Consider the following 15253-nt stretch of genomic DNA (forward strand, 5'->3'; position numbering starts at 1 on the left):
AACTAGTTGATGCTGAGATGCCACATGAAGTTATGTACTTTGAATATTTTATCAATTAGCTCTATGGTATTCAGGAAAGTAAATCGGACCAATCTGGATCAGAAACTCCATACCTTTTTCCACTGCAACTCAAAAATATTCCTGATGTGTTGCTGGACCAAACCACAAACACGGCACACAATGCCCAAATCATCTTTCATCAGGAAGTCATGATAACAATCATCCACTACTTCAGAACTATTCATCTTCGACGAAACAGTAGTGTGATCACTTCCAATGGCCTGGTTAAATAAACTATGTTGGTCAGACTCGTCAAAAAACAAGTAGTGACCCCAGCAAAAAAAGGGAAGTAATGATAAACAAGAATACAGAGCAAATGTGTAAAGGAACACAATTAAGAAAAACAGTAGTATGATGATGGTAGGGCATCAAAATATGTGTTTGAAAACGTAAAAGGATTTGATGCAATTTCAGAACTGGCTGTTTCCAGAACAACCAGTAAGATTGTGTGCTGAGTAATAAATTGCAAAATAGTGTCACGTAAGTGACCTCGGGCATTATGTGGAGACAACATTCACATTATATGTTTTGATACACCAAGTAGGGGAAGAAATGGTGCTCAACTATAGGCATGTACTACAAATGTTCTATTCTATGGGGAGTATTTGCCAAGAACCATTTCATTACTGCAGGCATGAAAACCATTATCAAGGGAGCTAGGCACATGAGGTAATCCATCATGACATATTGAGATCTAATTTGATATAAGTAGCAAATAAAGGGAAGATATATAAAGACAATTGCCAAGTATACAGATACCTTCCAACATGCCAGTTCAACCGACATGTCCTTCCAAAGGTCATCCAACTCGTCAACTGGATTACCACTGTGATTATAATTTCCATTTTTCGTGGATTCACTGTGTATGAGTTCACAAGATTTCATAAGAATCTACAACAAATACCGCATGTGTCCTTTACTTTGGACATCTTTGCCTTCTCCCTCCCTTGTTTATTTCTACACAGTTTCGTCACGACTCTGTTGAAATGCAAAATAGTGAAGATCATTGGAGAAACAACTCCATTTATCAATCCAGATATTACGATTAATAAACAATATTGTCCCCCATATAGTCATATTCTCCAAAGAAAAGAAAAGAAGTAATCAATCGGTTTTTCTTCTTTGAAGCCGAGTAGGCACATTTTCCGGAAAAAAAAATGATGAAACTAAAATAAAAATTTCTTTGTAACCCAACAGAGCAAAAGAAGGATTGTCAAAAAAATTTAAAAACATATTCCTATAAAAAGAACAGAAATCTAATTCATAGACATCGTTGAGTTGCCTCAAGCGCAATATAGACATCATATTAGAAACATTTTCCATGGCCAATGACTTCTTGTGTTATTGAGATCTAGGCATAAATGTATGAACATGCTCGATGATTACCAGTAGTTATATCGATTATCATTTCCAGAGTTAACAGCGAAGCAGACCTCATTGTAAATGTTTATGCCATCATGCCCTTGCTTGTTCGGCTGTTGTGGCTCTGAAGTATTATGGGCCATCATCGAAAGCAATTTCAACACAAAGCATTTTATCATGCTGGCATAAGTTTAGACAAATTCGATACTGTTAAGCAGTTGGCGGAGCTTGACTAAATAATGAGGCAATTGGGCATTAAAAATGATTATCTATGGGTTTAATTCGTGCCTGCTTTTTAAGGAACCCATAAGCTACTATTTGTTAGCGACCATGGGAATGAATATTTCTATTGCCTCCTCTCTTATTCAGGCTGTAAAAACATGAATTAGTGTGCACTATATTAGATGCATTGAAAAACGGAGAATTTTTTCGTTGAGCTGAATGCACCTCACTCTCGATACCCATGTTGTGCTTTCCTGGATCAACTACAAGTTGAGCTTCAGAGTTGATATTCTCATTATCCGGCATGAAGATGTCCTGGTATTGGCAAGGCTGCGCAGCCAGCACGACATATTTCACGACCTTGGAAATATGAACATCCATGGGTGCGGTTGGGAGGATGGAACATCCACGTCCCGGTATGTACACTTCTCCTGTATACTCTCTGGTTAATTGCCATTACAAGTTCGATCTTTCGGAGACATAAATCCCTCGAAGTACACGGTCAAAAAAGCTATAGCTTACTTCATAAGGCTAAACAACAGCTCAAGCATCGCACCCTCTGGCCATCTCACAAAACCCCGTACATACATGTGCTAGCCACACTCAATATTATCGATCAAGCGACATAGTTGGCCTTCTCTTGCTGCATCGCATCCGCGATCTTGGCCCATTTCGTGCGGGCGGTGATCACCACCAGAGTGATGGTTTGGCAAGTCAGCCCGCAGATCAGACCCGACCATAAACCCTGTAAAAAATGTGCATCTGTTCAGTGCTCCGGCCAGCTCATTATGTTTCAGAATGGAGTTCGAGCTGCTTGCTATACCACATTCCGTCAATTTACCCGTCTAGACACATCCGTTTGAGGACAACTAATTCTGGACAAAGGAAGTACCTTGGTGTAGAAGTTGAGCTTGAAGGCAAAGAGGATGGCCAACGGCATGCCGATGAAGTAGAACGCCACAAGGTTCGTTATCGCCGCCAGGTGCTGCCATCCACAGCCCCTCGCCACCCCTGTCGTCACACACCAATTCATTCGTCAATTTGCCGAATTGTGTAGCGCCAACAGTGGCATTCCAATCCATGAATTCGTATCCGTGCCATGAAATTATCTGTTCAGTGCAGGTAAGTGATTCTTGAAGATTGGTTTAGGTAGTTAGCTGATGGATCTTTCTCACCTGACAGCACGCCCTGCGCGGAGTCGAGCACGATCGATGCCATCACGAGCGGGGTGATGGCCGCGAATTCTGACCCGATCACCTCGCTCCTGCTGAAGAGCCTCGCCCAAAGGCCGTGGCCGAAGCCCAGCAGCAGGACGAAGGAGAAAGCGAGGAACACCGACAGCTTCAGCGTCACCGCGACTGCATTCTTCGCCATGTCCACGTTCCCGGCTCCGATCTCATTCGACACCCGGGTGCTGGAAAAGGTGCAAACAATGAAATAACAGGTCGTGCTCACAGAGACAAAGAAAGAACTTGAGATCATGCATACCTTACGGCGGCACTGAATCCGTAGGTGATCATGTAGGCAATCGCCTCCGTGCTCGAGCTGCATTTAGAAGTCAAGTCCATTCGTTCATGAATCATGGGTCATGGCCTACGGATAACATGATGGAACAATGCTTCTGAAGCCCCATCGGACAGTACTGAAGAATGAACGTACCACATGGCGATCAGTGACGTGCTCACTGTGGAATTCGGTAGCAAGCCCGCGATAAGAACCAGAAGCTCAAACGCCCAGTACTCCAAGCTGCATGCACTCAACAAACACAGAATCAATAATGGGAAATGAAAATGGTGTAGCACGCGTGGTTGACAATAATATTGTGTATGATCATATATGGACTGACCAAACCATGACGGCGGAGGGCGCAGCGAGCTTGATCGTCGGCAGCACGTAGTTGAACGCGTCGGCGGAGAAGCCCTTCCACGTCTCGCCAAACTTCTTGGACCACATCACGTACCCAAGCAGCATCAGGCAGGAGAACCAGAAGGTGGCAGAGATGGCGGCAGACGCGCCGGCGAGGCCAAGGCCGAGCACGTTCACCAGCAGGTGGTTCAGCGGGACGTGGAGCGCGAACGGCACCACGGAGCAGACGACGAGCGGCACGACGACCGACTGCGTCTGCAGGTAACGCAGGAGGCACTGCAGGAAGGAGAAGGCGAACAGGCCGGGGATCTGGTACCGAATGAACACCGCGGCGGCGCGGGACACCTCCGGCTCCTGATGCAGGCACAGAAGCAGCGGCTCCGTGAACAGCCAGATGACGGCGATGACCACGGACACCACCGCCGACATGATGAGCGACGACTGCAGGTACAGTCCTAGCATGCGGTATAGTTGGGCGCCGCAGGCCTGCCCGCATAGCGTCTCCAGGGCGCCACTCATACCGGTCTGAAATGATCATCATTTTTTGCATGTGAGTTACTACTTTGTTGGATTTTAGGAGTTAATGAGGATGCAATGCGACAATGTTCATCTGCAGAACAAGTTATGGACTTATTGGGACAGTCTATTTGTAAGTCGCCTGAATTGTTTTTAATGCAAGTCACCTTCTTCCATTGTGTTGTACTCTAGTTTTTTCTATATTTACATATGTACTCTAGTTTTTTCATCGCGGTGTCCCGGTTTTCACCTCGGAGCTTTTGAAATCGGCTGGCTGAAATGTACTTTCAGCCTTCAGTTTCAGGCAGCTTACTCCATCTCAAAATTTTGGCAGAAGAACTACCAAGGCGACTAATCGAACGACAGATGTATCATCGATCACACAGCGTCTGAAGAGGTCCAATTAATTAATACGCGCCTAATCGAACTTCGACAAACCAAGATTAACCCAACAAATCAAGAGTGTGTGGTAGCAAATTATCGAAAGAAAAAAGAGTGTGTAGTAGCAAATTATCAGAAGAAAAAAGAGTGTGTGGTAGCAGGCAGAGCAGGGTACGTACGACGAAGGCGTAGCCGGTGACGGTGGCCCAGGAGTTGCCGAGCGTGGCGCCGGCGAGGCGGACGTTGCCGAGGTGGCCGGAGAACATCACGGACACCAGCGGGATGCCGTAGTAGGACATGTTGGTCAGGACCATCGGCGCCGCGAACCGCAGCTGCGCCCATGCCTCCTCCGTGTCGATCAAGCGGCGTAACCACGCCGGCGAGCGGGGCCTCGCCTCGCCGCCCTTGCCGTCGGCGGGCTCGCACGCACCGGGCGGCGTTGCCGAGGACATGTCGGCCCGCCGCACGAGCGGGGAGAAGAGCTCGGCTAGTTTCGTGGGTGTGGGGCGCCGATGGCGATGTGGACTGGAGATTAGCGGGTAGCAGGCTAGCAGCGGGTGAGCGGGCCGGTACCGGCCAGCGCGAGATAGCAATCCAAATTGAAAACTGCTTTCCAAAAATTACGCATCTCCATTTTCTGTTGTTTTTGGTAAGTCATGATTTGCTGCCATGATAAATATAGAAACTGATGATTCCCATAATAAATACGTTAAAAACTCTATTTTCGTTTTTTTAAGTCGTGATTGCTTCCAACAAACAAATATAGAAAATAAATTCTTCCTAGCAACGCTGACCATCAAACCGCCCGCATACGTCTGGATCCGTGGTCCGGACCATGGAAGCCATCCAAAGCAGTCTTGTATCGATCTGCTCGGCGGTCTGGACGCGCTCTTTCCGCAAAGTGGAGACAAAGTGGGGGTGGGTTGCGGGAGTCTAGATAACAATTGGACTCCGACACCTCAGGCCCACTAAATCTGCCCTTTCGGTCCAATTTTCTTTCACTCCGCCACTTCTCCCCTAGCTTTGCATCCGCATCCTCCACCTCCGCCATCACTATACCTCTTCGGCCGCCACACAAACATTGTTGGACATTCGCAACCAGCACCAATGCGCTCGTTCGCCTTTTACGACAGCGCTACCCCCCTTGGAGCCGATTATACCCAGGTACACTCCGCCACCATGTCAACGACCTCCATGGCGGCCACCACGCCGGCAGGTGTTCGGTCAAATGTCATTGAGCTTATTTTCAAACGCCGTGTCGATTTAAGGATGGCGGGGTACTCGATCATGGAGGATGAGTTGTTGTGTGATGCATTGATGGCCGTATCCGTGGATTTCATAGGCAGGAGCAGATGAAAGACCTTATGGCAGCAAGTGCATGAATCGTTTCATGCACGAAAATACATTGTGCCCCGTGACATACACATCATCCATGACCACATTGTGCGGTTGTTATCGCATCGATGGTACGACATCCAAACCATTGTCACCAAGTTTTGCCACATAGTTGCTCAGCTGGAGGTAAGGTACTCATTGCACTCGGCAGAGGAGGAGAACGTGAGTTTTGCTTCTCCTTCCTCAACTTGTTGATTGAATCATTCATTCACTCAATATTACTCTACGCATTGTCAATGACGGACAAGAGGGGCTGGCAGCAGCCATGGCTCCCCCAAGATCCTATACTTTTAGGCTTGTAATCCCCCATATTTAAGGGGGGAAACATGTATTGGTGCGATTTGGCCTCTGTTATGAAAAACATAACTCATTTGGTCCCCCTCGTCTTTGATTTCCGGCTCCGCCACAGCACATTGTGTAGCCCGTATGCGGTGTTATGATGTACCACATGAATGAGGGACGACCATTTACGTACACACACTATTGGATGAAGCTGAAGGGGCGGTATATGTGGGATGACATGATCCGCTCAAAAACTAGTTGTAGATCGAATTTGAGACATAGTTATACTAGACTTATTTGCATGCTACGTATGAATGATTTGTGTTATTTTCTTTCCGAACTTTGATGAATAGCCAGTTTGCATGAATTTTGTCTGCTAAGTCGAAACTCGACTTGAAATATATGGGGCAGTGTTGGATGACCGGCTCCGGCATTCATGTGCGCGGACTAGTTCCCTGTTCGCGGAAGGATACCGAAGCAAATTTATGAGTCAACATTGAAGATGCCCTTTGGTAGCAAAACATTTGACCATCATTATTCAAGTTTGCATCCAATGCAATTAATTCGTGCTTCCACTTTTCCGTCCAATGCAACTAATTCGTTCTTCTACCTTGTTAGTAGTAATATTGTGTATTAGCTAGCTTCCTTGACAACAAATTAATTTGTACTTTTCTTTATTGGAGAATCTGCTTCTGTGGTGAATGAAACTTATTTGAAATTTTGTCCTATGTGACGTGATATTCTGTTTCACAAGCATCTCCATCTTGCTTTTCTTCGAACATGCTTCCATCAAAAAGAAAATTATTCCTCATAGTTGGTGTACACAACGTACTCCAGTATCCTTAGGGCATCTCCAACACGGACTGTCAAACCAACATCACCCGTTCGGACTGCGTGGTCCGGACATATTTTATCATCCAACACGCTCCTGTATCGGCCTGCTCGGCTCTCCGGGCGTACTTTTTCCCACAAATTGGGGGGGGGGGGGGGGGGGTTGCGGGAGTCCAGACCGCCGCCACGTACGACTGCAACTCCCTCGGCCCACTTAAATCCTCACTCCCGGTTCCATTCTCTTTCACATCGTCCCTACTCCCCTTGTGTTGCATCCACACCCTTCTCCTCCGATGTCGCCGTTGTACCTCTCTGGTTGTCGCCCAGACATTGCAGGACATCCTCAACTCCCGCCAACGCGCCCGCTCATCTAGTACAACGGCGCCGTCCACCCAGGATTCATTCACATGCAGGTACCCTCTGCCCCCCTGTCGACGTTGTCCATGGCGGACACCACGCCTGGCAGGTGTTTGGTAAAATATCATTGAGCTTATTTTAGAACTCCATGTCGTTTTTGAGTAAGAAGGATGTTAGGATACTCGGCGAAGGAGGATTAATTGTTGTGCCATGCTTGGTTGGTTGTATCTGTGGACTTTGTAGGCAAGAGCAGAAGGGGGACTTTTGGCAACGCATGCATGGTTCGTTTCATGTGCAAAAGCACACTGCACCCTATGACATGCACATCATCCTCCATAAACATAGTGTCAAGTCCTTAGTGTATTGATGGTACACCATCCAGAGCTCCGTCATGAAGTATTGTGGCGCGATTGGTTGCCTAGAGGCAATGCGGCCATTGCGCGCGTCAACCATGGAGATCGTAAGTTTGCTTCTTCTTACTCTACATGTTGATTGATTCTTTCACTCATTGTTGCTCTACATGTTGTGTAGCCTACACACGCTGTCATGATGTATGTGACGCCCCAAGACCGGAGCTTCAGATGCCTTCCAGGGTTTCCGGGTTTCGTCGTGTGATTTGTTTGGTCCGTTGCATTTCATCTTTGCATCACGTGCATTGCATCATGTCATCATGCCATCATCTCATAAATCTTTTGCATCTCAACTAAATAAATTGTGTGGATCTTCAATCCATTTAAATCGAGGGAAGGGTGACTTCTCTTTATAAGATATCCTCCCAATATTTTAGGGAGCTATATTAAACCATTCCATTTGCTTGGAATCACCCACAAACACATATGCACCGTTCTTCAAATTTCCTTTTATCCTTCTCAACTTCCCCTTCTTCCTTTGCAGCCTTTTAGTAAAATTGAGTGGCAATTTTACTTTACCCATAAATGTTCCAAATCTGCCCATAAATCACATATATTGTGTAGGGTCACCTCCTATAATTTCAACCCATTTGGAGTTCATTTGAATGGGTTTCGAAATTCGAACTTGTCGAGTTAAATCCAACGCGTGTGGATTTTTCTTCCTCTAAAAATCGTCAGGCCTTTTTGTCAAATTCCTCGTATTTTTGCGAGTCCGGAATATTATCCATATGTCCAAGTCCTATCCCTAACTCTTCCTTTCTTCTCTTTTTCTTCTTTGTTATTTTCTGTTTATAGAAAATAAGAGAAATAGGAGCCCAACCAGCCATCGGGCCACCTAGGCCTCCCATCCTCCCCGTAGTCCTCCAGGCCGGCCCAATTTCCTTGCCCCTCTAAGGCCAGCCCGCACCGGCTCTAACCCTACCGATTCCCCTGCTCGATCCCTTCCCTCGTCCTCCCTCTAGCGCCGCCAGGAGATGGCCGCTCCGCGCTCAATCCCCTTTTCCCTCTCTTCGATCTCCCTCGCAGTGCCCCAGTCCTCGATCCCCTGTCTCTCTTGCCTGCCTTCGCCCCGCATCCTCCATGCCTCGCCCCTCTCCGCTCGCGTTGCCCACTGGCCCCGGCAAGCGTTGCGCCGGTGAGCTCCTCCCGGACTCGTTCTGAAGGAAATATGCCCTAGAGGCAATAATAAAGTTATTATTTATTTCCTTATATCATGATAAAAGTTTATTATTCATGCTAGAATTGTATTAACCGGAAACATAATACATGTGTGAATACATAGACAAACAGAGTGTCACTAGTATGCCTCTACCTGACTAGCTCGCTAATCAAAGATGGTTATGTTTCCTAACCATGGACAAAGAGTTGTTATTTGATTAACGGGATCACATCATTAGTTGAATGATCTGATTGACATGACCCATTCCATTAGCTTAGCACCCGATCATTTAGTATGTTGCTATTGCTTTCTTCATGACTTATACATGTTCCTATGACTATGAGATTATGCAACTCCCGTTTGCCAGAGGAACACTTTGTGTGCTACCAAACGTCACAACGTAACTGGGTGATTATAAAGGAGCTCTACAGGTGTCTCCAAAGGTACATGTTGGGTTGGCGTATTTCGAGATTAGGATTTGTCACTCCGATTGTCGGAGAGGTATCTCTGGGCCCTCTCGGTAATGCACATCACTTAAGCATTGCAACTAATGAGTTAGTTGCGGGATGATGTATTACAGAACGAATAAAGAGACTTGCCGGTAACGAGATTGAACTAGGTATGGGATACCGACGATCGAATCTCGGGCAAGTAACATACCGATGACAAAGGGAACAACGTATGTTGTTATGCGGTCTGACCGATAAAAGATCTTCATAGAATATGTAGGAGCCAATATGAGCATCCAGGTTCCGCTATTGGTTATTGACCGGAGACGTGTCTCGGTCATGTCTACATTGTTCTCGAACCCGTAGGGTCCGCACGCTTAAGGTTACGATGACAGTTATATTATGAGTTTATGCATTTTGATGTACCGAAGGTTGTTCGAAGTCCCGGATGTGATCACGGACATGACGAGGAGTCTCGAAATGGTCGAGACATAAATATTGATATATTGGAAGCCTATGTTTGGATATCGGAAGTGTTTCGGGTGAAATCGGGATTTTACCGGAGTACCGGGAGGTTACCAGAACCCCCCGGGAGGTATATGGGCCTTAGTGGGCCTTAGTGGAAGAGAGGAGAGGTGGCCAGAGATGGGCCGCGCGCCCCTCCCCCCTTGGTCCGAATTGGACAAGGAGAGGGGGCCGGCCCCCCTTCCTCCTCTCTCTCCTCTCCCCCCCCCCCTCCACGAATCCTATTCCAACTAGGAAAGGGGGGGAGTCCTACTCCCAGAGGGAGTAGGACTCCTCCTGGCGCGCCTCTCCTGGCCGGCCGGCCCCCCTCCCTTGAACCTTTATATACGGAGGCAGGGGCACCCCTAGAGACACAAGTTGATCCACGTGATCATATTCTTAGCCATGTGCGCTGCCCCCTTCCACCATAGTCCTCGATAATATTGTAGCGGTGCTTAGGCGAAGCCCTGCGATAGTAGTACATCAAGATCGTCACCACGCCGTCGTGCTGACGGTACTCTTCCCCGACACTTTGCTGGATCGGAGTCCGGGGATCGTCATCGAGCTGAACGTGTGCTAGAACTCAGAGGTGCCGTAGTTTCGGTGCTTGATCGGTCGGGCCGTGAAGACGTACGACTACATCAACCAAGTTAACGCTTCCGTTGTCGATCTACAAGGGTACGTAGATCACACTCTCCCTCTCTCGTTGCTATGCATCACCATGATCTTGCGTGTGCGTAGGAAATTTTTTGAAATTACTACGAAACCCAACAGTGGCATCCGAGCCTAGGTTTTATGTGTTGATGTTATATGCACGAGTAGAACACAAGTGAGTTGTGGGCGATATAAGTCATACTGCTTACCAGCATGTCATACTTTGGTTCGGCGGTATTGTTGGACGAAGCGGCCCGGACCGACATTACGCGTATGCTTACGCGAGACCGGTTCTCCCGACGTGCTTTGCACATAGGTGGCTTGCGGGTGACAGTTTCTCCAACTTTAGTTGAACCAAGTGTGGCTACGCCCGGTCCTTGTGAAGGTTAAAACAGCACCAACTTGACAAACTATCGTTGTGGTTTTGATGCGTAGGTAAGATTGGTTCTTGCTTAAGCCCGTAGCAGCCACGTAAAACATGCAACAACAAAGTAGAGGACGTCTAACTTGTTTTTGCAGGGCATGTTGTGATGTGATATGGTCAAGACATGATGCTAAATTTTATTGTATGAGATGATCATGTTTTGTAACCGAGTTATCGGCAACTGGCAGGAGCCATATGGTTGTCGCTTTATTGTATGCAATGCAATCGCGCTGTAATGCTTTACTTTATCACTAAGCGGTAGCGATAGTCGTGGAAGCATAAGATTGGCGAGACGACAACGATGCTACGATGGAGATCAAGGTGTCGCGCCGGTGACGATGGTGATCATGACGGTGCTTCGGAGATGGAGATCACAAGCACAAGATGATGATGGCCATATCATATCACTTATATTGATTGCATGTGATGTTTATCTTTTATGCATCTTATCTTGCTTTGATTGACGGTAGCATTATAAGATGATCTCTCACTAAATTATCAAGAAGTGTTCTCCCTGAGTATGCACCGTTGCGAAAGTTCTTCGTGCTGAGACACCACGTGATGATCGGGTGTGATAGGCTCTACGTTCAAATACAACGGGTGCAAAACAGTTGCACACGCGGAATACTCAGGTTATACTTGACGAGCCAAGCATATACAGATATGGCCTCGGAACACGGAGACCGAAAGGTCGAGCGTGAATCATATAGTAGATATGATCAACATAGTGATGTTCACCAATGAAACTACTCCATCTCACGTGATGATCGGACATGGTTTAGTTGATTTGGATCACGTAATCACTTAGAGGATTAGAGGGATGTCTATCTAAGTGGGAGTTCTTTAAGTAATATGATTAATTGAACCTAAATTTATCATGAACTTAGTACCTGATAGTATCTTGCTTGTTTATGTATGATTGTAGATAAATGGCCCGTGCTGTTGTTCCGTTGAATTTTAATGCGTTCCTTGAGAAAGCAAAGTTGAAAGATGATGGTAGCAATTACACGGACTGGGTCCGTAACTTGAGGATTATCCTCATTGCTGCACAGAAGAATTACGTCCTGGAAGCACCGCTGGGTGCCAGGCCTGCTGCTGGAGCAACACCAGATGTTGTGAACGTCTGGCAGAGCAAAGCTGATGACTACTCGATAGTTCAGTGTGCCATGCTTTACGGCTTAGAACCGGGACTTCAACGACGTTTTGAACGTCATGGAGCATATGAGATGTTCCAGGAGTTGAAGTTAATATTTCAAGCAAATGCCCGGATTGAGAGATATGAAGTCTCCAATAAGTTCTATAGCTGCAAGATGGAGGAGAACAGTTCTGTCAGTGAGCATATACTCAAAATGTCTGGGTATAATAATCACTTGATTCAAATGGGAGTTAATCTTCCAGATGATTGCGTCATTGACAGAATTCTCCAATCACTGCCACCAAGCTACAAGAGCTTCGTGATGAACTATAATATGCAAGGGATGAATAAGACTATTCCCGAGCTCTTCGCAATGCTGAAAGCTGCGGAGGTAGAAATCAAAAAGGAGCATCAAGTGTTGATGGTCAACAAGACCACTAGTTTCAAGAAAAAGGGCAAAGGGAAGAAGAAGGGAACTTCAAGAAGAACAGCAAGCAAGTTGCTGCTCAAGAGAAGAAACCCAAGTCTGGACCTAAGCCTGAAACTGAGTGCTTCTACTGCAAGCAGACTGGTCACTGGAAGCGGAACTGCCCCAAGTATTTGGCGGATAAGAAGGATGGCAAGGTGAACAAAGGTATATGTGATATACATGTTATTGATGTGTACCTTACTAATGCTCGCAGTAGCACCTGGGTATTTGATACTGGTTCTGTTGCTAATATTTGCAACTCGAAACAGGGACTACGGATTAAGCGAAGATTGGCTAAGGACGAGGTGACGATGCGCGTGGGAAACGGTTCCAAAGTCGATGTGATCGCAGTCGGCACGCTACCTCTACATCTACCTTCGGGATTAATATTAGACCTAAATAATTGTTATTTGGTGCCAGCGTTAAGCATGAACATTATATCTGGATCTTGTTTGATGCGAGACGGTTATTCATTTAAATCAGAGAATAATGGTTGTTCTATTTATATGAGTAATATCTTTTATGGTCATGCACCCTTGAAGAGTGGTCTATTCTTATTGAATCTCGATAGTAGTAACACACATATTCATAATGTTGAAGCCAAAAGATGCAGAGTTGATAACGATAGTGCAACCTATTTGTGGCACTGCCATTTATGTCATATCGGTGTAAAGCGCATGAAGAAACTCCATACTGATGAACTTTTGGAACCACTTGATTATGAATCACTTGGTACTTGCGAAACCGTGCCTCATGGGCAAGATGACTAAAACGCCGTTCTCCGGTACTATGGAGAGAGCAACAGATTTGTTGGAAATCATACATACAGATGTATGTGGTCCGATGAATATTGAGGCTCGTGGCGGATATCGTTATTTTCTCACCTTCATAGATGACTTAAGCAGATATGGGTATATCTACTTAATGAAACATAAGTCTAAAACGTTTGAAAAGTTCAAAGAATTTTAGAGTGAAGTTGAAAATCATCGTAACAAGAAAATAAAGTTTCTACGATCTGATCGTGGAGGAGAATATTTGAGTTACGAGTTTGGTGTACATTTGAAACAATGCGGAATAGTTTCGCAACTCACGCCACCCGGAACACCACAGCGTAATGGTGTGTCCGAACGTCGTAATCGTACTTTACTAGATATGGTGCGATCTATGATGTCTCTTACTGATTTACCGCTATCGTTTTGGGGTTATGCTTTGGAGACGGCCGCATTCACGTTAAATAGGGCACCATCAAAATCCGTTGAGACGACGCCTTATGAACTATGGTTTGGCAAGAAACCAAAGTTGTCGTTTCTGAAAGTTTGGGGCTGCGATGCTTATGTGAAAAAGCTTCAACCTGATAAGCTCGAACCCAAATCGGAGAAATGTGTCTTCATAGGATATCCAAAGGAGACTATTGGATACACCTTCTATCACATATCCGAAGGCAAGACTTTTGTTGCTAAGTTCGGAAACTTTCTGGAGAAGGAGTTTCTCTCGAAAGAAGTGAGTGGGAGGAAAGTAGAACTTGACGAGGTAACTGTACCTGCTCCCTTATTGGAAAGTAGTGCATCACAGAAAACTGTTTCTGTGACACCTACACCAATTAGTGAGGAAGCTAATGATAATGATCATGAAACTTCAGAACAAGATACTACTGAACCTCGTAGATCAACCAGAGTGAGATCCGCACCAGAGTGGTACGGTAATCCTGTTCTGGAAGTCATGCTACTAGATCATGATGAACCTACGAACTATGAAGAAGCGATGGTGAGCCCAGATTCCGCAAAATGGCTTGAAGCCATGAAATCTGAGATGGGATCCATGTATGAGAACAAAGTATGGACTTTGGTTGACTTGCCCAATGATCGGCAAGCAATTGAGAATAAATGGATCTTCAAGAAGAAGACTGACGCTGACGGTAATATTACTGTCTACAAAGCTCGACTTGTCGCAAAAGGGTTTCGGCAAGTTCAAGGGATTGACTACGATGAGACCTTCTCACCCGTAGCGATGCTTAAGTCTGTCCGAATCATGTTAGCAATTGCCGCATTTTATGATTATGAAATTTGGCAGATGGATGTCAAAACTGCATTCCTGAATGGATTTCTGGAAGAAGAGTTGTATATGATGCAACCGGAAGGTTTTGTCGATCCAAAGGGAGCTAACAAAGTGTGCAAGCTCCAGCGATCCATTTATGGACTGGTGCAAGCCTCTCGGAGTTGGAATAAACGCTTTGATAGTGTGATCAAAGCATTTGGTTTTATACAGACTTTTGGAGAAGCCTGTATTTACAAGAAAGTGAGTGGGAGCTCTATAGCATTTCTGATATTATATGTGGATGACATATTACTGATTGGAAATGATATAGAATTTCTGGATAGCATAAAGGGATACTTGAATAAGAGTTTTTCAATGAAAGACCTCGGTGAAGCTGCTTACATATTAGGCATAAAGATCTATAGAGATAGATCAAGACGTTTAATTGGACTTTCACAAAGCACATACCTTGACAAGATTTTGAAGAAGTTCAAAATGGATCAAGCAAAGAAAGGGTTCTTGCCTGTGTTACAAGGTGTGAAGTTGAGTCAGACTCAATGCCCGACCACTGCAGAAGATAGAGAGAAAATGAAAGATGTTCCCTATGCTTCAGCCATAGGCTCTATCATGTATGCAATGCTGTGTACCAGACCTGATGTGTGCCTTGCTATAAGTCTAGCAGGGAGGTACCAAAGTAATCCAGGAGTGGATCACTGGACAGCGGTCAAGAACATCCTGAAGTA

The 15253-nt window shown here is 45.7% G+C and overlaps 1 protein-coding gene across 1 annotated transcript; it reads right to left on the reverse strand.

Annotated features, from left to right (window-relative positions):
* Positions 1–1963: 1963 nt before the first annotated feature.
* Positions 1964–7045, reverse strand: LOC123187717 (protein DETOXIFICATION 19). The gene is made up of 7 exons (XM_044599642.1): positions 4587–7045; positions 3491–4035; positions 3304–3390; positions 3133–3189; positions 2820–3058; positions 2537–2655; positions 1964–2389 (listed from the first exon to the last, which is right to left on the reverse strand). The coding sequence occupies exons 1-7, from the start codon at positions 4857–4859 to the stop codon at positions 2261–2263; spliced, it is 1449 nt and encodes a 482-aa protein (XP_044455577.1). The 5' UTR covers positions 4860–7045; the 3' UTR covers positions 1964–2260.
* Positions 7046–15253: the final 8208 nt, after the last annotated feature.

This window comes from Triticum aestivum, chromosome 2A (assembly GCF_018294505.1).
Source record: "Triticum aestivum cultivar Chinese Spring chromosome 2A, IWGSC CS RefSeq v2.1, whole genome shotgun sequence".
Lineage (NCBI taxonomy): Eukaryota > Viridiplantae > Streptophyta > Magnoliopsida > Poales > Poaceae > Triticum > Triticum aestivum.

Bases quoted from the DNA above. Each gene is read 5' to 3' on its own strand.
- LOC123187717 (XM_044599642.1), bottom strand. From the start codon at position 4,859: ATGTCCTCGGCAACGCCGCCCGGTGCGTGCGAGCCCGCCGACGGCAAG. The intron at 3,059-3,132 runs GTATGCATGATC...CACCTTTTCCAG, and splicing joins GGATTCAGTGCCGCCGTAAG to CACCCGGGTGTCGAATGAGA. The intron at 2,656-2,819 runs GTGAGAAAGATC...GTGTGACGACAG, and splicing joins CGCGCAGGGCGTGCTGTCAG to GGGTGGCGAGGGGCTGTGGA.